Source organism: Schistocerca americana, chromosome 2 (genome assembly GCF_021461395.2).
Source record: "Schistocerca americana isolate TAMUIC-IGC-003095 chromosome 2, iqSchAmer2.1, whole genome shotgun sequence".
In the NCBI taxonomy this organism is placed as follows: domain Eukaryota; kingdom Metazoa; phylum Arthropoda; class Insecta; order Orthoptera; family Acrididae; genus Schistocerca; species Schistocerca americana.
In genome coordinates this window covers 744268983-744294695 of record NC_060120.1, presented here as the reverse complement: position 1 = coordinate 744294695, position 25713 = coordinate 744268983, and the positions used below count along the sequence as shown (strand labels likewise).

Below are 25713 nucleotides of genomic sequence, written 5' to 3'. Positions count from 1 at the left end.
AAAGGAATAATCCTAATAGATTATGTGGAACAATGTAGAACATAACTGGACCCAATTATGCCTCATTGTTGGATCATTTGAAACTTGGCTTGGCTAAGAAAAGACCAAGGTTGATATGCAAAAAAGTGCCGTTCAGTATAGTGCACCATCCCATACATCAGTGATAACAATGGTAAAAGAGCGCAAATTGGGCTCTGAATTGGTTTCCCATCCACCCCTGTCACCAGACTTAGCCCCAATGACTACTTCCTGTTCTCAAACTTGAAACTTTCTGTTGCTGAAAAAAAATTTACATCAAATGAGGAAATCATAGTTGCAGTCAACGAGTATTTTATGGAGTTTGATTGAGGTTATTTTTCTTATGGGATGAAAAAACTTGAAGGATCTCTGGAGCAAGTGTATTCTCAAAGGAGACTATGTCAAGAAGTGAAGTGAGTTGTTTATGAAACAAACATTTTACTTGCTATTTTACCAGTCTTATCAAACCACCATCTTATATCTTGTAACTGTTTTCATCAACTTTTTTTTTAAGTACATGTAGCATCACAGTGCATTCAGTAAACAATACGCTCATAAAGATTGTAGAACTGAGACTTTTGACTTTGGTTGGATGCAGTGTTAGTGAGTGCTCAGTAGCTCATGTCTGATTCATTCTGCAAAAGACTTACCGGTATGTTTAAAAGAAGAAAGTGTTATAGTGGCACATAAAAACTGTCAATCAGATTATTCAGCATGCTTTGCAATGTCATTAATAGAGCATTGGCTGCAGTGTCTGGACATCACAGATGAGGTCTTACTACTTTACAGAAAACTGGTGTAGTTGTTAACACAGTGACTCTCATTCAGGATGAATATACTAAAACTGTAATCTTATGTTCCTGAATGTCATGATCTACACCTACAATTATAATCTGCAAACCACTGTGAAGTGCACGACAAAGTGTAATATCAATGGTGCTTCCAGTAATGGGCAACAACTGAGTTCTTGGAGTTTTTTAGTCTGGCTGAGCTGGTTTCAGCCAAGTGTTTCCTTCAGACATATTATCCATGGGTGGTCTCTAACATACTGTAAGCCAGGTACTCAGTGGGATTATTATGACTGTATTTTAATGTCTGTGATATTTTTGTTACTGAAAATAAGGGCTTGTATGGAAAGATTATATATGAATTAGTACAGTACACTGTCTGAAATGCAGAGGAAATAATGGAAAACAGTAGGTGGTTGAAGTTATCATGGATTTAGGGGTACATTGACCGACCTGTACTTCCACCACAACAGTTAGCTGCCATTCCATTGTGGTCAGTATTTCAAAAACACAATGAAACTTTGACCACTGAGAAAAAAAATAAACTGATCTAAAGTTTTCTTTAGTGCTTTATGAAGCCTCATAAAAGGAAAAAACCTAGTGCAGTACATAAAAGTGATATACATCACCATCGGAATTATAAACATAATGACAGGTACTAAGTTGGAGTACCACACACATAGCTCCAAATTTAGCTGAGCATAATGCCTTCAGTTTCATCTCTTTTAGACCTAAAGCCTCATCTCAAAACGTCTGTTACAGTTAGAATTAAGGTTATCGATTCTCCATTAATCGAGACAATGTCTGGCACTTTGTGGCCAAACAAACTTCACTCTTTGTTTCAAGAGATATTTGACATTATGTGTAGTACCTGAATCTCTGCCTGAACCACAACACCTTGCAATTTGAGCAATATATGACTGACATCTGTTTTTCTTAGTTGTAGGCACCTTAACAATCACAAATTATCATTTATCTTCATACCAGTGGTTAATGTTTATATTCCTTGGTTTCAGCTGTCATTGGCATCAGCAGTCTTTAATAAATTCTGTATTTGTAATCCTGGGCTAAAAATGAACAGTGGTCAAACTAACCCCGAAACGGAGAAGTCATGCACATGACCTCAGAAATCATAATATAGTGGCAGATACATACATGTGAACAAAAATCTAATCAGGGGTCCATTTTGAGAATTAATTGCGTAGCTTACATGATGTAGTAGAAAACTCCATATATTAAATGATATTGTTGGATTTTCGACAACATGATTTTAACACACTTTTCTGTGTACAATTATGTACAACACACTCCATTATTTTTAACTGTTACACAAGAAAGCTGGCACAACATGGTGCCATTTAGCTTATATTGATGGAACTTTACCACCAAGTATATACTAAACACCTAACTGAGAACCAGCAGAGAGCTGTAAAACCTTTGGTGTATGAGTGGTCAGAGTAACCACAGTGGTCAAAATATATCCACTTTACGACACTTGAGTATTGAGTTGTGTGTTGTCTCACTTCCTCATAAGTTGCCTCGTAAGTTGTACTTGGTTAATGCTGCCCTTCTTCCCAATATAATGATATTACTCAGCCCACATACATGCAATCTTATGTACATTGCCACTTGACTCATTAATCCGAATATACTCAAGGTTACTTAAAAGATTGCACGTACGTTGTTCACAATGAAAAGTTTCTACAGTAACTATATAATAGTAATAGATGTATAGCCTGTCAACCTATGTCCTGTCTAAATATGGTATAACTGTTTTGTATATATAACACTACTACTGCACAATTGCAACTCATGTTCAGTAGTTGATTACCTCTTCAGTTGAGTGCAGCAGCTAATGTGTTCAAAAAAATATAAGATTAGCTGTCCCATTAAGAGGAAATTATTTAATGGTTTTCATTAAATAATTATATACTGTAAAGCCAAGTAAGCGTGCTGCTTTCTAAAACAACAAATCATATACTATTATCTCTGATTCTACAAATCAAAATTACTCATATACTCCTCTGCAGTAGAAGATTCTGAATTTTCATAGTTTTGGTTACAGATATATCAAATGTAAATCAAATATAGCAATTCACTCACTAACTGTTCAACCTTTTATGTATTTTACACCCATCACCTTCCATCTTTTGTTATGCTTCTTTTCTGGAGTAATCCGAACATTCCACTAAATAAAATGCTGATTGCATGCTTGTATTTGGCCCCTGAGCATAGGATGCTGGGAGCTGAAGCTTGCAGTTGGCTCATAGCACAGTGGCTGCTGAGACTAGTACCATCTCCTTCTCCCAGAGCAGCCAGCTAATGACTCTTGTACAAAATGAAAATGTTATGGTTTAACGCATCTCTGAAATCATACAAAAGTTGATAGTGAATCGTTAGAAGGACCGGGTACAGCTTCTTCAGTCATTTTTGTAAATAAATTAACATCGACAACACTGCATGTAGATTAGCACTATATTTACAATGGCTACTTATTGCTATGGCACACAGTACTGTTATGTAACTGAGGCTGGTAACAACCGTAAACATTCCGGAGCAGCATGAACTCAACTGACAACCACCGATCACAAAGGAGCCAAGATCAAATGTGTGATCACAATAAATTATTTTTTTTATAATGTCAGATTATTATCTTTGAACCTACTCTTTATGGGAGCTATTTAGTTCATTTCCTTGCCTTTAAAATATTTTTAGTAACAAAATTTTTTTAGATAAAACTAACCTCAGTCGAAACGTTCTTTTCAACTCTGATCTAGACTTTTATTTTCCTTAGAGATTATAATGTCTTGAATATACTTCAACAGCTATGACATGACAAGCTGGGATTTAATTTTATTTTTTAACTCATCTGCAAGTCGGATTCTTTTATTCATCAGTGATGATAGTTACACTGCTGCTTGCTGTAATGGTGTCCTGTGTAAATAGTACTGCTGTTATGGCCTTGCCCAAAAAAAAAAAAAAAAAAAAAAAAAAAAAAACAACCAACATCATCGCCATTTTTTCACTGATATTTAATCATACAAGCAAATGTTTTCCACTTCATATCCTCATTATGTGTTAAAGCATTTATTGGGTGCTTGATACAACTTCTGCAGAAGTGAATAGCAGCACTAAAATCTGACCAAATGGTTCCTGATACAAATACTGAAATCTAGACTTTGAGTTAGTTAATTCTGTCACATTCAGAGCAAGCAGGACCCCACTGTGAACACAGTGTCAGGGAGAAAAGTGGCGATATGTGCAAGTGCCTGATAGCTAAAATCTTGTAGTCTAAAAATGTGTCTGTCTATGGTTCAACATCTCCTCTAAATGGGTTTCTTAGTTAAATATGATTTACAGATGTTGTGTTGTCTAAACAGTTAAACAGCTAGTCAGTGAATTGCTGTATTTGATTTGCATTTGATATCTGCAGTTCTGGTGAAATTAATGTAGTGCCTACTAACACAGTATTAAGCATGTGAGTCATACTTATGAACTCAAAGAAATTCGCTCTTCAGTACTAAAGACTCAGCAAGTAACCACTCTTCCACAAGAGTGTTTAGGACCACTACTGCTGACTGAACAAGGTCGGAAATTATATCAGTTCCAAATAATCTTCAAACACAGACTACGAAGTTGAAAGTGATCTGTTGGCATCCAATAATCTGGTTAATACCATTACAAATACATCTACCGATTTTGGACTGCATTGGATTGACCAAGAATGCGAATCCAGTTCAACATTGAATATCAGCTGAATGGTATCTTGAAACCTCTATAGGAACCCGTGCTAACTTTTCTTTAGAAATTAGCTAAAGCAACCCATTAAACTATTGTATTCATAGGTAGTCAAGCTCCCACTCTGATTTATCCAACCTCGTAACATTAACCCATCTGTAACCAGATCAAACTCATGGTCAGACAACTCTCTGATGCCCTGACCAAAATCAAACTGCCATTAAGATCATATTAAATTTTTAGGAACCATTAAATTTGTACAACTGAGTAATGCTACCACCACTTTTAACAGTTGAGTTTTGTGCGTGATGGCTGTCAGCAAATTTCTCAGCAGCTGGTAGCCTCTCAGTGTACACTTCTTGCCGCTCATGTTGTTGCATGGCTGGAAACATCCAACACTCCCAGCTCACAGTATCTTTCTAACCCCCCCCCCTCCCCCCCCCCCCCCCCCAACTGTAACAATTTTTCACAACTATTTACATAAATGCATCACAGATATACATAACCACAATAGTATTTTAATGTAAGCTGTTCTGTAAATAAGTTAGGGCGACTCATTACCACCACCACTAGTACTGAAAAAATTCTGTTGAGGTTGTCGAGCTGAACTAAGGTATCCAGTGGTTAGCTCACCATAAATGTAACATGCCCACCATTAGAGGTAATGGACGAAGAGGTGTTAGTTTGCAGAACGTCAGACAGTAAAAAAAGTGTTGTTGCTTAGTAGGTAGCAGTCATGGGAGGGGTGTAAAGCAACGACTGTAGGAACAGTTGGGATCAGGGTTTCAGTTCGCAGGCATTGTGAAACCAGGTGCAAGCATTGGCCATGAAATAGAGGATATTAAGTCATTAACTAAGGATATGAATTTGGAGAATCAGGCACTGATAATTGGGAGAGCTTGTATTTGCCTGGCTATGAACTTGAGATATACTACCAGTAGTGATCTGGACACACTGGGGGCAGCAACTATGCACATAAATGAGAGTCTTGTTGAGGTTCTTTGGCAGTGTGCTCAATCTTGGCACAACAAAGCTGTACAGCAAGTTAACTGGATGATGAAAGATTTGTTGCGGGTTTCGGGGAGAACTCACATTGGAACTTTCCCATTTGATGTGTTTGTGAGACTGGAATACACATTGTGTAGACAGCCTACTGTAGAATAGGAAGTGGAAAGGGGAGTTAGGATATTTGTTAGCTGAGAGAATAAGAAAAATCAGACTTGAGAAAACTCCTGTAATTACTGATCTAACAGTAATCTCTCCTCATAAGGAAGTAAAATAATTTAAGTTGAAAATATAGGAAGAATAGAAAAATTAGAGGCTACATGCAGTATCATGCTCCAAAAAATTAAACACTTGAAAAACAAAGTTAATAATCATGTTGTTTATATTAATGACCTAGGAAGCAGGAATTAGTTGATGTCCTGTACTAGACAGAGCACCAATAGACACAAGTAGCTCTTTTGCAGAACAACAAATGGAAGCAAATTTTGTAATGGCACAGTTTTAATTATTAAACTTTACAGAGCTCTGTAGGAAAATCTTCAAAAGTTCTTTAAAAAATTGAAACCATATGCCTATTATGCCCCATGCCTGACAGTAAGTGATGGTTGGGATTTTGAGATTAATTTTTTGAAAGGGTCCACATGATATAGTAATTTACTATTGTATAGCACAGTACCACCTTAACAGACAACATTTTTGTATGTGAGGGTGTAACAACAAAGTAGTTAGTGTTCATCCAGTTTTAAATGGGTTATCTGACCATGATGATTAATTAGCCATAATAGACAACACAACATCTGTAAATCATAGCCGGCTGGAGTGGCCGAGCGGTTCTAGGCGCTACGGTCGCAGGTTCGAATCCTGTCTCGGGCATGGGTGTATGTGATGTCCTTAGGTTAGTTAGGTTTAAGTAGTTCTAAGTTCTAGGGGACTGATGACTTCAGAAGTTAAGTCCCATAGTGCTCAGAGCCATTTGAACCATTTTTTGTAAATCATATTTAACTAAGAAACCCATTTAGAGGAGATGTAGAACCATACACAGACACATTTTTAGACTACAATATTTTAGCTATCAGACACATGGAATGTATCACCACTTTTCTCCCTGGACACTGTGTTCACACTGGGGTGAGTAGCGATCTTGGTTGATCTTGAAACTTCCTGGCAGATTAAAACTGTGTGCCCGACCGAGACTCGAACTCAGGACCTATGCCTTTCGCAGGCAAGTGCTCTACCAACTGAGCTACCGAAGCACGACTCACGCCCGGTACTCACAGCTTTACTTCTGCCAGTACCTCGTCTCCTACCTTCCAAACTTTATAGAAGCACTCCTGCGAACCTTGCAGAACTAGCACTCCTGAAAGAAAGGATATTGCGGAGACATGGCTTAGCCACAGCCTGGGGGATGTTTCATTTTGGTTGATCTTCATTAGTGAAGGTACGGAAGAAGTACGGGTTGGAGAAGGGGAGCATTAGCACAATAGGGGTTGGGGAAAGTGCTGCCTCTGGAAGCATTGATATGATGGGAACAGGATGGTGGTGCAACATTGGAGAGATCTGCTGGGTGAGAGGGGCGGAGGGGATGGAAGCAAAAAGGGGAAGGACTAAGATGTCTGTGCCGGGTGGGTAGAAGGTGTGTGTGAGGCTGGAGGATGGAGAACAGGGCTAGCAAAGATTGAGGCCAGGAGGGTTGCAGGAATGAATGACATGTTGCAGGGATAGTTTCCATCTGAGCAGTTCAAAAAAGCTGGTGTTTCTGGTAAGGTCAGAATGGCATGGGCTGTAAGCAGCCATTAATGTCAAGCTCATCATATTGCATGGCACGAGTGGCAACTGGGTGCTCTAGCTGTCTCTTGGCCACAGTTTGATGGGGGCCATTCATGCAGACAGATTGCATGTGAGTGGCTGTGCCTGCTTAGGATGCTGCACAGTGGCTGCAGCTGAATTGGTGTTCTACATAGCTTCTTTCACAGGTGGCTTTCTCTCCGATAGGGTAGGGAATGCCTGTGACGGAACTGGAGTAGATGGCTGTGGGGGAGGATATATAGAGAACGTCTTGCAACCTGATATTTTAGGGGCATATGCGAGACTTGGAGCAGAGGTTGGGTTCAGAGATGCGAAAGGAACAGAGAAGGAAACAGCCTAAGTTGGGTGAATGGTGGAATTCCACTGTGGGATGGGTGGGGAGGATAGTGAGGACAATATTTGTCATTTCAGGGCATGATGAGAGGTAGTTGAAACTGAGGCAGAGAACATAACTCATTCGCTCCAGTTCTGCGTAGTACTAGGTCACGAGCTCCTTTGTGGCCAGTCAGCAGGTACATGGGAAATGGTAGCTCACTAGATCACTGGGTGGAGAGGATCATTTCTGTCTGTGAAGGACTGGGCAGGACTCTGGATGTATTTCATGGACTGCTCATCCCTGCAAATCTGACTATATGGAGAGGGCTTTTTGGTGTGAAATGGTTGACAGTTGTCAAAATGAAGTTGATGGGTTTGATTGGTGGGTTTGATATGGATGGAGATGCTGATTGAGCCCTCCTTCAGGCGGCTTGATGGACTGATGAGGACAAGGTGAAGCGAATGAGGGAAAAGTTGTTGAGGGTCTGGAGGAATATGTATTGTGTCTTCGCCCTTGGTCAGAATTATGAATATTTCGTCACTGAATCTGAATCACATGAGGGATTCGGGATTTTGGGTGGTTGGGAAGGATTCCTCTAGATGACCCTTGAGTAAGTTGGCATAGGATAGTGCCATGCAAGTGTCCATAGCCATTCAACAGATTTGTTTGTAGGTAGTGCATTCAAAGGTGAAGGTGAAGATATAGTTGGTCACAGCGACCAGGGGGAAAGTTGTGGGTTTGGAATCATTCGGGCATTGGGAAAGATAGTGTTCAGTGGCGGCAAGGCAGTGGGCATTGGGGATGTTTGTGTAGAGTGAGGTGGCATTGGCAGCAATGAGCTTGGTGCTTAGTGATAAAGGGCAGGAACTGTGGTTAGTTAATAGATGACAAGGGTATTGTCTCTTAGTACATTTTTAAATAAATTACTCTACATCTTAAACTATTGTTGCCCATGGAAACTGTCAAATACAGCACCAGTAGAATATCAGAGAAAATGTGTACAACAACAGGCGTCAAAATATCATGTAAAAGAAAGAAAGAACTATACAGGATCACCAGAATAAATACCAATGTATGACTGCTTTCCTATTATAGGAGGCATTGTTCTTTATTGAGAAGAATTATTGGAAAATCAAAAAGGTTACATGTGATGTCAGAGATCTATAGCTAAGAAAACAAAAGCAAAAAACGTATATTGCATAGTGAGAAGGAAAATGGAGGCTTCTATCTGTCTAAATGTTCCTGAGAACCTCGGTACAGTGGGCTCAAAGCAAAAAGTATTACAGTTTATGCAACAATGAATACCACAAGCATCCAATCATTTCGAGAGCATCCCAACTCGTTCCAAGTAAATCAGGAAAACAGTTAATTATTTCAAAAGCAAAATTCTTGTAAGGTTGATAACACTCCATGTAACACATTAGAAGCGTGTTCTTTCTGGGAAAGCTACTGTATTCAGCCATACATTTAATGTATCTCTTTCATAAGGTATATTCCCAGACAGACTAAAGTGTGTCAGTATTAAATCCCTCTTGAAGAAAAGTAGTAGGATGGTTATTACTAATTATCAGTCTGTTTCATTATTAATTTCCCTTTCAAAAGTTTGCAAAAAGGTAGTGTACGATATTTAAAAACGGTTGAGCGTATCTGCAAATAACTTTTTTTAATCTGCCTAATCATTTAACTGTGTAAATCACAGCATTCATGTGGAAAAACTTGAAGTTTATGCTTGCTGAGATGTATTCAATAAGTGGTTTACATCATAATTAACTGATATGAAGCTAAGGCCCACTCCTATCAGGTGGGTTATGCATCTTCATGATGAGTCTTCCAAACAGTGAAACAAAATGTTACTGGAACTCCACAGGACTCAATTCTGGGACCACTCCTATTCTTGAGATATTTTTGCCAGCCAGTGTAAGATGAATGGATCTCTCTCTCTCTCTCTCTCTCTCTCTCCAGGTGCGTGTGTGCACATGCATTCGCTCCTATCAAGCCCAAAAGTGCTGCAACTACAAAACAAGCATTACATCAAATATTTAACATTATTATTGATTGGTTCTTCGTAAATGATCAGTCACTTAAGTTAGAAAAAGCATTTCTTTTTGTTATGTACAAAGCAAGGTATACGATTACAACTAACAATACAGCTTGAGGAAAGGAAGTATGTAAAACTGATCATTCAAAATTCTGGGGTGTGAGATTGATCAGAACTACAGTTGGAAATCATATATTATAGAGCTTCTCAAATGCTTCAGCTCATCAGTAGGTGTTCTACATATAATTGTTGGTTTTGGTGATAAAAAGATGTGCAACTAAGCTTATTTTGAATACTTTGATTCAGTGATGCCATACAGACTAATTTTATGGGGCAATTTCATACATAGACACTAAGTATTCAATGCACAGAAACACGCTGTAAGGATGACATCCTTGAATTTCATGTAGGTAATTGTGTAAAACTTACACATTCTAACAACAGTCTCACTATGCATTTACTCTCATATAAAGTTTGTTGTGATGAATCAAACAGTATTTGAAAATAATAATAGGATTCACAAGTATAACAGTAGGAACAGGAACAGACTCCACTTCCCACAATTTGACCGTACTCCTGCATAGAAAGAGTAAAGTGTGCAGTCATAAAAATAAATTGCCAACTTCCTTACCAATTAAAGATGTTAGCAGTAATATAAAAAATTAAATATTTTCTACTTGACAACCACCCCTACTGTATAGATGAATTTTTGAGTAGATAGTATGTATGCAGTTGGGTTGCATTCATCAAATTCTGTTTTAATTTAAGATTAAAATGACCAGCATGTATGTTTTTACAGAAAAAAAATATCTTTTATGTAAACTTGACATGTTCCACGTGATGACAAACAGAAAATGCAAAGAAACTAAGCACTATGAAAATTTGTAGGACACTGAGTCACAGACTAGTGATCAGGAATTGTGAACCACCTTTCCTCCCATTACCTTCCAAACACTGTATGATGATACAAACTGCCTGCCTCTAGGTTATAAACTTCACAGCCATAGTATTAATGATATCAGCTACAGAGGCAGGTAACTGAGCTATTGCGCTGTTTCTAAGAACATTGATGAACTGTGAAATGTGTAACTTTCTTTCGGGCCTTATCTTAGTACACAGATATAATCTGTAATTAATGAATAAAAAGCAAAATTAATAAAAATAATCATAATGTGACCAGTGTACTTCATATATCAAAACTTTTATATATAAAAACAAAATGAAAAAAAAAAAAAAAAAAAAAAACTGAATAAAGTCAATAATGTGCTTCCGTGTGTGCTGCCGAGTTGTTATTTCTATTTTATGCACAGTATTTTGACGGCTGACCCTGATGTCTTCTTCAGCTGCTGTGAGTTTTGCTGTTGTGTGTACTTGCTCGCTGGACTGCACCCAGACTGTGATTATTTAAATTAGCTTGTGTAGTTAAATTGAGAAGTGATTTCTACTCATATGTGCCTGTATATTGCAAATATAGTCAGTTGCTCAGAAGAGGATCCTTTTATTGTATCGTATGCATTCACATGTATAACACAGAAGAAGGGACTTAATACATGTGCATGCTGTTATTAGTCTGATTTTTTTGTTCATGGTTTGCATTCTTAAATATGTGTGTGTCATTTGCTAATATATTAGAAGCAGGGAGAATGGTGGGATTAATTTTTGCTGTACTAAGGTAATTGATTTATATTCCATTGACCTGTCAGTGAATATTGTCCACATACACATGCTTTTTTTAAAAAAATTTCCAGGTGAAGACAGAGTTACGTGAAGTGTCTGTGGAGGAACAGACTTCATTCATGGATGAATTCAATCATCATATTTTTGAAATGGTCTCTGGCTCAGATGTTAATGAAAAGAAAGGTGGAATATTGGCAATAGGTAAGTTAATCTAAGGATATGCATTCAATTAATTCATTTCATGTCATTTGCTTTACACTTTTGTGCCTGAACTACTTTAAAATGTGTGTTGTAAAGATTCTATATTGTTTACTATGCGTATAATAAAATACCATTATTGTCAACAGTGTGTTTGATCAATGCTGATGTTGGAAACATGAATACAAGAGTGAGCAGATTTGCAAATTACCTTCGAAATTTGCTTCCATCAAATGACACAACTGTTATGGAATTAGCAGCAAAAACAGTAGGAAAATTAGCACTAGTTTCTGGAACGTATGCTGCTGAATATGTTGAATTTGAAGTAAAGCGTGCATTTGAGTGGCTCAGTGGAGATCGACAAGAGGGAAAACGACTTGCAGCGGTAATTTCCAACATTTAATGTTTTATTCTTGTGCAGCTGTTATCTATTAAAGTGTTCTCATATTGAACAACAACATTCTGTTAACATACAGAAAGTGATAAATGACATTTATTCCCTAGATAAGACCCTACATTAAGGCAAATGTTGGGATGGTTCCATTGAAAAGGACACAGCACATTTCCATATCTTCACTTATTCATTTGGAGCATGTGCTGTTTCCTAGGACCTGGTTGTCAATAAGACATTTAAGCTTCCTCTGTCTTTAATGCACACATCTGCAATTTTTATTTTTTTTTTTTAAGGAAGAGAATTATAACTAATAAAGTTTTAAATTCCATCAGGCAAAATGAATACACTAATGAGAACAACAACAATTATTTATTTATTTACACATTTTACGACCACATTGGAGCACTTTATTCAATCCATATACATTTCAATTTTAATGCTAGTTGTAGATATGGCTTTCCTCTTCTGCTCCCAAAACTTTCCCATCCTTTCCGACCTGGCTGCTCTTTCTTCATCAGTTATGGCGTATTTTTTGCCTGTAAATGTCTTTAGTTTAAATTTCGTGTCATTGTGTTTCAGGATCTTCTTCTCTTCTCCGCCTTCAATTTGTTGCATTGTCAAGCCTAACTCATCGGAATCATCTGGAACTTCTTTGAACCAGTTGTTTTTGGTCTTACTTTTCCAAAAGTAGGTGAACAGTCGTTTCAGTAGCCTGGTTTCTGGTAGTCTGGAAATGTGGCAGAAAAAAGCAACCCTCCTTTTTCACATTGTGTCAATTACTGACTCAGTTTCTTGGTTTACAACTTCGTTAAGTAACAGTCATCACTGCCTCTCTACTTGGTATTTTTTGTTTATAATTGTTCTAAGGATTCTTCTATCTGCCTTCTGTAGTTTGTCTGTGGTTGATTTGGTATTCACCTTGAACAGTGTTTCAGTAGCGTAGGTTGCTTCAGGTTTAATAGCAGAGTGGTAGTATCTGAATTTTGCATTTATCGAGAGACATTTCTTCTTGTATGTTGGACAGGTGATGCGTTGCGCTTGTTTCAGTTTAGTTGTTCTGCTTTCTACTGACATTTTCTCGTTTGCATTCCAATTTATAACCTCCCCAAAATATTTGAATTTATTTACAATTTTAATTTGTTTGTTGTCATTCATTGTAATGGCTGATGTTTCAACCTTGAAGTATGGCATCATTTCTGTCTTTTCAAACAAGATCCATAGTCCGACTTTTGCTGCTGTTTTTTCGAGTTCTTCAATTTGGTGTTCAGCCTCTTCCGTGCTATTTGCGAGCAGCGCTAGATCATCAGCAAAGGCCAGTCAATTGAATTTGGTATTTCTGCCAATCGTGATGTTTGGTTGGCATTTCTTATTCCACTCTCGCATGACTTTCTCCAGTATGCAGTTAATTAGTAGTCGTGAGAGACCATCCCTCTGTCGAAGTCCAGCCCAGGTTGCAGATGATTCATATAGTTCCTCCCTGAATTTAACTTTTGATTTAGTATTCTTAAGGGTGAGTCCAATAAGATTAATGAGTTTCAAAGGGTGAGTCCAATAAGATTAATGAGTTTCAAATGGCAATCCAATTTCCGAGGATTTTAAGTAATGACTCACAATAGATACTGTCATATGCTTTCTTGAAGTCAACAAAAGTGGTGACGAACTTCTTGTTTCTCACTCTTTGAGGTTTCATGATCCACTTAAGGTTGATAATTTGATCTGGACAGTTTCTTCCAGGACAAAATCCTCCTTGATATTCTCCAAGTTCTTTGTGGAGTTGTTCCCGAATTCTTGTAAAGATAATTCTAGACAAGATCTTATATGTGACATCAAGCAGCAAAATCCCCTGTTAGTTGTTTGGATCCATTCTATCACCATTTTTGTGTATTGGGTGGATTATAGCTGTATTCCACTCTTCTGGTATTTTTTCAGAATTCCTTATGTCTACTATGTGGTTATGAAGGTTCTGAAGTGTTTTTTTATTTGTGTTCTTCCACAGCTCTGTGATCAGTTGATTCTCCCCTGCTGCTTTGTAGTTCTTGAGCCAACTAGTTGCTTCTATCACTTCACTGAGATCTGGTGATTTAATCTTTTCTGGAAGTGCTTTGTTTTTTTGGATGTGGTTCAGAATCTAGGTATTCTTTCGGTTCCTTGGCATTTAGTAATTCTTTGAAGTGATCAGCTAGAGTGTTGGCATTGTCTTGATTATTGTGCACTAGTTTCCCATTTTTATTTTTCATCATGAATGTGGGTGGTGTAATACTTTGATTGATATTTTCTGAATGTCCTAAAATAGTCCCTTGTTTTATGTTGTTTGAATGATTCCTCTATGAAATTGAGGGTTTCTTTTTGATGGTCTCCTTTGATTTCCTTGGCTGTTTGTCTTCTGGCAATGGTTAGCTCTTCTCGAGATCTTTCAGTTTTCTTTCGCTGGCCATTCAGACATGCTTTGTGCTTTTTCTGTATTGCTTTATCACATTCTTCATTCCACCAGACATGTTTCTTTTTTCTTCTTCTTCTAACGGGAACAACCTCTTCGACAATGTTTTTCAGTTTGTCAATAATTATTTCCAGTTCATCGCTTGGAATTGTTTTGGATCTCTCTGAATATAACACATTATTTATTAAATAGCTGAGGTCATATTTCCTCCTCCTGATGGGTTTTGATGGTTTGGTTTTCTTTCTTGGGGTTAACTTCATTTTTATCTTTGAAATGTAATGATCTGAATCGATGTCCAGTCCACAAAGGACTTTTCTTGGACCCATGATGCTCTGTATCCAAGAAGGTGGATTCTCTCGTTAGAAGACTCTCCATGTTGGGCTGATTGTTTGATCAGTTATCTGACCATGGTCAGGATTTACGATTCCAGATGTTATCTGTAAAAGTGATAAATGAAATATGGTGGGATGATGAATGATACTGTGGAGTGTGTTTGGTCCGCGAGAGCTATTTTATTTTGATCATGTCTGCCAGCAAGGCTGGTTAGGACCCCCTCCCCCACCATCTGCCACCTGGGTCGTGCCACAGTATGAGAATTGACTGTGTTTTACAAAGCTTAAATTAGATAGGTGGTGTGGCTCTGAGTACCTCTACAATAGAGGTAACTGTACTGTATAAGTGCAATCAACAACAAAAACATAACAAGGATAATGGAATGTAATCAAATTAAATCAGTTGATGCTGAGGGAATAAGAGTAGGAAACAAGACACTTAAAGTAGTAGACAAGTTTTGCTATTTGGGCAGCAAAGTAACTGATGATGGCCAAAGCAGAGAGGATATAAAATGCTCACAGGGAATCGCAAGAAAAATGTTTCTGAAGAAGAGAAATTTGTTAACATTGAATATTGACTTAAGTGTTAGGAAGACCTCTCTGAAGCTAATTCTCTGGAGTGTAGCCATCTACACAAGTGAAAACTGTATTATAAACAGTTTAGACAACAAGAGAAAATGTGGTGGTCCAGAAGACTGCTGATGATTAGATGGGTGGATCATGTAACTAATGAGGGAGGTACTGCATGGAATTGGGGAGACAAGAAATTTGTGTCACAACTTGACTAAAAGAAGGGATTGGTTGCTAGGACACATTCTGAGACATCAAGGGATCACCAATTTAGTATTGGAGGGAAATGTGTGTTTGTGTGTGTGTGTGTGTGTGGGGAGGGGGGGGGTCACTAAAAAAGAGAGGAAAGGAATAGAATAGAAGCTGAATGGGTAGCCTTGAGAGATGAACTAGCGAAGGCAGCAGTGGACCCAACAGGGAAAAAGATGAGGCCCAGTAGAAATCCCGGGATAACACAATGTATTGAATATAACTGATGAAAGGAGAAAATATAAAAATGCAGCAAATGAAGCAGGAAAAAAAGACAGTACAGATGTCTGAAAAATTAAATTGTCAGAAAGTGCAAAGTAGCAAAGCAGGAATGGTGGGATAAGAAACACAAGGCTGTGAAAGCATGAATGGCTACGAGAATGATAGATGCTACCTGCAGAAAAATTGAAAAGATTCTCTGGAAGAAAGAATAGCACTATTATGAATATAAAGAGCTCTGATGGGAAAACAGTACTAAGCAAAGAAAGGAAGGCTGAAGGGTGGAAAGAATATGTAGAGGCTCTGTACAAGTGAAACAAACTCAAATACAATCTTATAGAAAGAGAAGAAGAATTAAATGCAGATGACATAGGATATTTGATACTGCAAGAGGAATCTGACAGAGCACTGAAGAACATTGGTGGAATCAAGGGTCCTGAAGTAGACTACATCCTTTCGGAATTATCGAGATACTTAGGACATCCAGTCATGACAAAACTATTGCACCTTCTTATGCAAGATACATGAGACGGGTGAAGTGCTATTGGGTTTTAAGAAGAGCATAGTAAGTTCTGTTTCAAAGAAGGCATGTGCTGACACATGTGCTTATTACCGAATTATGTCATGGTTGCACAAAGTGACTCAGATTATTTATGGAAGAATGGAAAAATTATAGAAGCCAGCTGTGAGAAAGATCAGCTTGGGCTCCAGAGAAATTTAGGAAGATGTAAGGTAATTCTGACTGTACAACTAATCTTAGACGATAGACTGACTAAATTCAAACTTTTCTTTATAGCTTTTGTAGATTTAAATAAGAATCAACAGCAAACCAACAACAATAGTTTAAATATACATGCTAATGTCCGAAGCAGAAGAAGTAGAGACAGTGGAAATATATGAGGATACTAAATGTGTAATTCAGAATGTAAGGGAGATGATAATTTACAGGGTGTATACGACCCGTGACAACCAGGAGATCCGGGAAAATCCTGGAATTTTTTTCATCCGGGAGAAAACCGGGAAAAAACTGGGAATTTTTTAGAATTCCAGGAATGTTTTGTTGTTTTAGTTTTCAGTTAAATTTTTGTAATTTTGACTGGTAAGAATCAGTCCTCTAACAAAGGATATTACTGCATACCACTACTGCAGAACAATACTGCACCAATAAAACGTGAACAAGAAAAAAACAAAAATAAAATGTAAATTCCAAAGGAAATGTGCCATATACAACAACAAAACACAGTGTTCATATAAGCGTTTGCTGACAGCAAAATATGTCAAAGGCCATGGAAGCTATGCAGTGCTTCATAACAACAAATTGCCTCCGATGAGCATGATATCACAGCTGTTTACATTAGATTCGTTTTAGCAGTTACAAGCGGGATCATGTGCATGCGCAGTTGAGTGGCGTATCAGTAGTACCTTCTCCTGTTTCTGGCTACAGAAATGTGGCTGTTGGCTGTGTAAGGAGTCGCAGCAAGCAGCTAGATGCAATGAGGTAAAATTTTATTGCTGCACCCAAGCTGCCAGATTCTCACATGTGCAGCGGGCCCGGATCTATGAGGGGGGGGTGGGGGGCGGGGGGGGGGGGCACCAAGTTCATATTCTTGAGGAGAAAAAACCTTGTTTCACATCCAGCGCACATTGGTCTATCGATTACTCATATGATTTTGATTTTGATGTGCATCCCTGTTGGTTTTTGAACACACTCTGTAAGCTGATTTCTGAATGAATCATAAGCTGCGTGAGGTAGCCATGCGGTCTGAGGCGACTTGTCATGGTTTGCGCGGCTCCCCCCGTCGGAGGTTCGAATCCTCCCTCGGGCATCGGTGTATGTGTTGTCCTTAGTGTAAGTTAGTTTAAGTTAGATTAAGTAGTGTGTAAGCCTAGGGACTGATGACATCAGCAGTTTGGTTCCATAGTTAAAAAAAAAATCATAAGTTGATTTTTGAATGCGTGCATAGTGTACGTGATGTCTCTGTCAGGGGAATCCTTGTTGCATCTAGAAATAAACTTTACTGCAGGCAATAGGGGACCGGGCTATACAAGCTGAACGGAGTAAAGCCGAATGAGTGAACCCCAATCGCTGTCTGATTTGTTGTCGATTGGGTTTGAGAATGATCAGTGTTGCTATAATTACTAGGGAAATCCGTAGATTCAGACAACCAGAGTGGAAATAAACGACTAACAGGAATAACAGGTAAGAAAGATTATCTATTATCTTCTTGGTGTATCCAGGAAAATGAAATTTTGTCAGAACACTTTTGGCCAGATTGCTACACTATTAAGAGCCAGTTGTACAGCCACTTAAGTTCTATTCTGGAAGTAGTGTGGAAAATGGTATGTGCGAACATAACAACGCTTAACCAGAGAATAATCAGGGATAACTAAACTGGTGATTCTGGCAGGGTTAGTGAAGTTAACCAGCGAATAAGTTTTGATGAAGGCAGGAATAGTTCCAGAATTAGTCATGACAAGATTGTTTGCTAGAACGAGGAAGGAGAAAAAACAGGGACATAGCACAAATTAGGTAAGAATAAGATTATTCCAAATTTATATAAAAATCTCATACTACTGCTTTTCGATCTCATGCTCGAGGAACTGGAGCATATGAATGAAATGTGAAACTATTTTCTGACATAAAGCTTTTTGCTTGTAGTAGGCCTAATAGGCATTTTATGTTGGTCTTTGTGAATTATATTCTGTTGTGTTATAAAAATGACCATTTGTGCCAAAACAGTCTTGTTTATTTGGTGTGTGTTACAATTTTTGCAGTGTTAGAAAGGCCTATTTTGTTTTATCTAGCAGACAGTGACAAAAAAGACGTAATCAAATCGAGAAACCACACCAGTATTTGGTACTATTTGTATTAACAGCTTACGCAGTATTAGACAATGATATTTCGATTTTTGATGTAGCAAAACGTTTGATGAACTTTGATGAGGTAATAGATTCTTTCGCAGAAAGGAAAGCATGCCATGTAAAGCTGTAGCAATATTAGAGAGAAAATAATGCTAGGAGGTAAGGATTGAAGAAATGTGTACTGTATTGCTTGTCTCTTGTCTTTACTGGTTTTATGTATCCTATATTTAATTTTATGTCACCCAAAACAGAAAGTTATTGGTTAACAGGCAATAGTTCTTGTTCTCCTGATCACAAATAATCCTGTCCAGTATTAATTGCGTTTTTTTTTTTTTTAAAGAGGGGCAGGATGTCAATCCAGGCGACTGGAGCAGGAGAGGCACCACAGAACATTTTAATTTCCACTGTCCTGAATATAGTTTGATGGCATCCAGTACTAAATACACGTTTCAGTTCCACGGAGTGAAATTCAGTGATGTGCAATAGAAGAATGCTGTGTGAAGAGGGGTGGCACTGCACTTTGGCGCACTTAAGACCAAATAACATGTCTTACATTTCCTTGAACGTGCGAGGGGCATTTGAAAAGTCCATGCAAAGTCCAAGAGATGGCACCACCGGCGCGTATCGAGGTCATGTTTAGTTATTAGCGTATTTGGAAAGAACTCACACCAAGTTTCACCCAAATTGCTCTATTCCTTTGTGTTTGGCATTTGTGTGAATCAAGAAAGTCGAGTGATTGTCAAAAAATGGAAGAAGAAGAATGTCGTGTGGTGATTAAACATTACTTTATGAAAGGCAAAATGCATCAGGAGGCTAAAGATAAGCTTGATGAACATTACGGTGACTCTGCACCTTCGATTAGATCAGTTTATAAGTTGTTTCAAAATTTTCGGAGGGGCCATATGGGCACAAGTGATTCTTAACGTTCTGGACGCCCTTTGGAGATTACAACTCCAGAAATCATTGATAAAATCCATGATATGGTGATGGATGACAGAAGAGTTAAGGTTCGTGAGATTGGTAGTGCTGTGGGCATCTCGGATGAACGGGTATATAATATTTTGCATAAACATTTGGACATGAGAAAGCTATTCGCAAGATGGGATCTGCGATTGCTCACGCTTGACCAAAAAACGGAATCATGTGAAGTGTTGCAGGGATTGGTTTGCAGTTGTTCAGGAAGAATCTTCAGCACTGAAAGCGTCGTTTCATCACTGTCGATGAAACATGGATACATTACTATACTCCTGAGACCAAACAACAATCTAAACAATGGGTTACCAAGGGAGAATCTGCACCAAAAAAGGCGAAGACCAGTCCTTCAGCCGGAAAGGTTATGGCGACTGTCTTTTGGGATTTGCAAGGGATAATCCTGATCGACTATCTTGAAAAGGGTAAGGCTATTACAGGTGCATATTATTCATTCGTTATTGGACTGTTTGAAAACCGGGCTGCAAGAAAAACGCCGGAGATTGGACCGCAAAAAAGTCCTTTTCCATCACGACAATGCACCAGCACACACCTCAGCAGTTGTGGTCACAAAATTAATGGAAATAGGATTCCAACTCGTTTCACATCCCTCCTATTCTCCAGACTTGGCCCCCTCAGACTACTATTTGTTCCCCAATTTGAAGAAATTGCTGGCAGGACAAAGATTTTATTCAAATGAGGAGGTGATTGCAGCAACTAATAGCTATTTTGCAGACTTGGACAATTCCTATTATTCAGAAGGGATCAACAAATTAGAACAGTGATGGACAAAGTTTACCCCAAACATGTAAGTAGTTTTTATTTTTGCATGGACTTTTCAAACGCCTCTCATATATGTTTTATGTATATCAGACTCTTCAGAAGGATGTACACTACAAAATGAAAATATTTTTGAAAATTCGATTTTTTTAAATATTTGACTTCGTATCTCAAACGCTTGAGGGAGGGAACTGGGGTACAGATTTGGGGGGGGGGGGGGGGGGGGGGGAGTGGAGTTGGTTGCGCCACTATCTTAGCATTGCCCTGGTTCAGAAATATTGTAGATCCGAGGCTGATGTGCAGTCTGAGTTATAGTGGGAAAGTGTGTAGTCTCCATGTGACCCGTGTTAACATTTAGTGATTTTGCTGTTTCCTCTTTGTTTATTGCTCACACATCAAATGAAAATAAAATGGATTTCTGTGGCCAGGAGCTATCAAGTGAATTAAAATACATTCACATAAGTGTGGAAGGCTAATATATGTTATTAGTTTCAGATTTTATTTTATTTCCACTTCACTGACAGCCACGAATTAATCATCTTGTAGAACAATGAAGCTATTTTTGTCAGTTTGCTAAAGAAATTTGGTTTTTATTAATCTTTTACACTGAGGCAGTCATTGTGTTTGAAACAAAGTGTTTAGTTCGACGCTGTTGGCTAATTTCAACCGCTCACTGCATTTCAAGTGCACGTTTTCGTGTTCTAGCACGTATGGCATTATGCCATAATAAAGAATCAAAAATGAATTAATACAGTACTGGTACTCCAAAAAATTTACATCCCGAAACCCACACTGAAAAGCTTAATATCAGGTCGAGGCTTACTTCATTGGGAATCTGGACATACAAATGTGCTCTTTAAGTATGCACTTTAAATGTGCCATTTTAGTATGGTTCACGGAATTCCTATGCTCTTGGCTTATCCTCCGATGTCTTTCTTCTTTTATGACATAACAGAAGATCTTTTAATGTTTTACACGTACAAACATACAGACTTCCTGTGTCATAGCAGCTGCCAAAGCACAGTGGTGCCTGTTATCTGGTGCTCTCTGACGACTACTGAAATTAACCTATTTCTGATAGGTTATGGGAAAATATTGTGAATGGTGGTTTGAAAAGCATTACTTTCAAAGTAAATTTCCTTTTATACAAGTTGAACTATGTGCGAGAATGTACGATGAATTTCTTAAATCACAGAGCGTTTGACGATGAACCATTTAGAAGTATTTGCTTGTGTCTGTATGTGTGGATGGATATGTGCGTGTGTGCGAGTGTATACCTGTCCTTTTTTCCCCCTAAGGTAAGTCTTTCCGCTCCCGGGATTGGAATGACTCCTTACCCTCTCCCTTAAAACCCAGTTCCTTTCGTCTTCCCCTCTCCTTCCCTCTTTCCTGATGAGGCAACAGTTTGTTGCGAAAGCTTGAATTTTGTGTGTATGTTTGTGTTTGTTTGTGTGTCTATCGACCCGCCAGCGCTTTCGTTCGGTAAGTCACCTCATCTTTGTTTTTATATAAAATCAGAATATTGATGACTCAAATAAAAAAGAAAAATAGAGAGAGCTTTTGATGATGTTGACTGGGAAACACTCTTTGAAATTCTCATTGTAGCTAATATAAGATACATGCAGTGAAAAGTTATCAACCACTTGAACAGAAACCATATTGCACTTGTAAGAGTTAAGGACATGAAATTGAAGCCATAGTTGAGAAGGGACTAGAACAGTGTTGTACCCTCTCCCCAGTGTTATTCAATCAGTACGATAAACAAGTAATAAAGAAACCAAGGGGAATTTGGAAAGCAAATTAAAGTTGAGTGAGAAATTATATAAACTTTTAAGGAGTACCGATGACATTGTAATTCTGTCAGAGGCAGCAAATGATTTGGAAGTTCACTTGAAAGGAATGGATACTATCTTGAAAAGAAGTGGTAAGATACTAACAAAAGTAAAACAGGGGTAGTGGGATCCAATCGACTTAAGTCAGCTGATGCTTTGGGAATTAAATTATGTAGTGAGTCAATGGGTTTTGCTATTTTGCCAGCAGAATAACTGACAGTGGTCAGAGAAAGATTATATAAAACACATACTGGCAATAACGAGAAAAGCATTTCTAAAAGAGAATGGCATCTTAATATGAAGTGCAAATTTAAGTGTTGCGAAGTCATTCTTGAAGGTATTTGTCTGGAGGGTAACCTCATACAGAAATGAAACGTTGATGATTAACAGTACAGGCAAGAAGAGAATAGAAGCATTTGAAATGTGTATTACAGATAAATTCTGAAAATGAAATGAGTGGATTAAGTAAGTAATGAGAAGATGCCAAGCCAAATTGGGGAAAAAAGAAATTTGTGACATAACTTGATTGAAAGAAGAGAGGGATTGACACGACACATCCTAAAGTTTCTTAGTTTTGCTAATGATAAGAAATGTTGGGGGGGGGGGGGGGGGGGTGTAAAATTGTAGAGGGAGACCAGGCTAGCATACAGTAAGCTGGTTCAAATGGATGTAGGTTTTGGTAGCTATACAGAGATGAAGAGGCTTGCACAGGATAGACTAATGTGGAGAGCTGCATCAAACCAGTCTTTGAACTGCAACAACAATAACAACAAAAACAAATTAGGATGGATCATAAATGATGTTGACCATAGACTTTCACCAGAAATGTTCCTGGCATTTACCTAGAATGCTGTGTGAAAACTACAGAAAATGCGAATGATGAGGACTTTATTTATGCCTTTTGCATAGTACTACCCTCTTTGTCTTTTGCCTTGTTTCATATTCCCTTTCTTTTTTACATGTGACTTTTTAATTTTTGTATTGCTTCAGTTATCACTTTTATTCACATAATGTAAACTGGAAAGCATTGGGGAGTGAAAATAACCACTCGCCATAAAGTTCAGGCATTGAGTGGTTGACAGACACACAAATAATACTGAACTCATTGAGAAGTTTCCAGGCAATGTCTTTTCTTGGATGGAAAATACACACACACACACACACACACACACACACACACACACACATATTTCAGTCTTGTTTATTTGCCACCCAGATGTGCAAAGCTAAAATATTTATATTGAGCCATGAGTGAAGTATTCATTTCAGAAGTAAAATAGTTCAAAGCCATTTGTCCACGCACTCAATGTGCAGTTGGACATTGAAACAGGGGATGATAGAGAGAAGACTGAAACACTAAATTGCTTTTTCCGAAACTGTCTCACCAAGGGAAGTTGTACTGCAGTTCCTCCTTTCAGTTGTTGCACCAACACCAAAGTAATAGATATGAAAATAAGTGGTCATGGTATAGAAAATCAACTGAAATCACTTACCAGGGCAAAGGTGTCTAGATCTGATGTGGCAACTGTATTATACATTATGCAAACAAACTGTCTTTTCTTCTTGGAAGCTGCAGGAGTGAAATGTGCACAGGTCGTTTGTGTTTTCAAGAAAAGTTGTCACAGGGATGCAAACAACTATAGGCATACATCGCTGATGTCAGTGTGTTGTAGAATTTAGAAGCAAGATTTATGCTGGTGTGTTATGACCAGATTTTTAACTGTAAGACATTTCCAGGGGCAGATGTGGACTCTGATCGTACTTTATTAGACTATGAACTGTAGGTTAAGACTGTGGAATTTGCAAAATGGTAGGAAATTGAGAAGATAGGACCTGGATAAGTTGGAAGAGAGAGAGATTGTTGAGAGTTTCAAAGGGAGTCTTAGGCAACTTTTATCTGAACAGGGGAAAGTAATACAGTAGAAGGCGAGTGGGTAACTTTGAGAGATGAAATAGTGAAGGCAGGAGAAGATCAAATCAGTAAAAAGACAAAGCCTAGTATAATTTGTTGGATATCACAGAAGATATTGAATGTAATTGATGAAAGGTGAGAATATAAAAGTGTAACAAATAAAGCCAGCAAATAGGAATACAAACGTCAAAAAAATGAGATTGACAGAAGCTGCAAAATGGACAAGGAATAATGGCTAGGGAACAAATGTAAGTCTATAGAAGCATGTATAGACTAGGGATAACACATACAGGAAAATTAGAGAGACCTGAGGAAAATGGAGAATAAGGTGTATGAATGTGAAGATCTCAGATCGAAAGCCAGTACTAAGCAATGATGGAAAAGCTGAAAGTTGGAAGGAATCTACTTGGAAGGCAATATTTTAGAATGAGAATAGGAAGTAGATGTAGATGAGATGGGAGGTATGATACTGCAGAAGAATTTGACAGAGCACTGAAAGACCTAAGCCAAAACAAGGCCCTTGAAGTAGACGACATTCTGCGAAATTGCTGATATCCGTGGTAGAGGCAACTACTCCACCTGGTGTGCAAGATGCATCAGAGAGAGATATACTCTCAAACTTCAAGAAGAATGTAATAATTCCACTTCCAAATAAAACAGATGCCAACAGGTGTGAATATTTTTGCACTACCAGTTTAATAAGTCATAGTCGCAAAATATTGACACAAATTACAGAAGAATGAAAGAAACTGGTAGAAGCTGACCTTAAGGAAGATCAGTTTTGGTTCCATAGAAATATTGGTAACAAGTGAGCAATACTGACCTTACAACTTAGAAAATAGATTAAAGAAAGGCAAACCTGTGTTCATAGCATTTCTAGGCCTAGAGACAGTTTTTGACAGTGTTGGCTGGAATACACTCTTTGAAATTCTGAAGGTAGCAGGGGTAAAATGCAGAGAGCAAAAGGTTATGTTCAAATTATACAGAAACCAGATTGCAGTTATAAGACTCAAAGGACATGAAAGGGAAGCAGTGGTTGAGAAGGCAGTGAGACAGAACGGTAGCTTATCCACAATGTTGTTCAGTCTGTACAAGAGCAAGCAGTAAAAGAAGCCACAGAAAAATTTGGAGAAGGAATTAAAGTACAGGGAGGAGAAATAAAAACTTGGAGGTTTGCCAGTTTGTAACTCTGCCAGTGAGAGCAAAGGACTTCGAAGTGCAGTTGAATGGGATGGACAGCGTCTTGAAAGTAGGATACAAGATTAACACTAACAAAAGAAAAACAAGGGTAACTGAATGTAGTCAAATCAGGCAGTGCTGAGGGAATTACATTTGGAAATGCACATGGAAAGTCATAGATGAGTTTATCTATGTGGGCAGTAAAATAACTGATGTTGGACGAAGAAGAGGGGATGCAAAATGTAGACTGGCAGAGTTTATCTATGTGGGCAGTAAAATAACTGATGTTGGACGAAGAAGAGGGGATGCAAAATGTAGACTGGCAGTGGCAAGAAAAACATTTCTGAAAAAGAGAAGTTTGTTAACATGTAATGTAAATTTAAATGTTAGGTAA

General features: G+C 38.1%; 1 protein-coding gene across 2 annotated transcripts in view; it reads left to right on the top strand.

Annotated features, from left to right (window-relative positions):
• LOC124594853 (serine/threonine-protein kinase mTOR) overlaps nt 1-25713 on the top strand; it is a 264014-nt gene that overhangs the window by 6747 nt on the left and 231554 nt on the right. For both annotated transcript variants that reach the window (XM_047133312.1, XM_047133311.1), the window contains exons 3-4: nt 11458-11587; nt 11734-11969. In XM_047133312.1, the coding sequence (XP_046989268.1) occupies nt 11458-11587; nt 11734-11969 (366 nt within the window). The remainder of the gene's footprint in view (nt 1-11457; nt 11588-11733; nt 11970-25713) is intronic.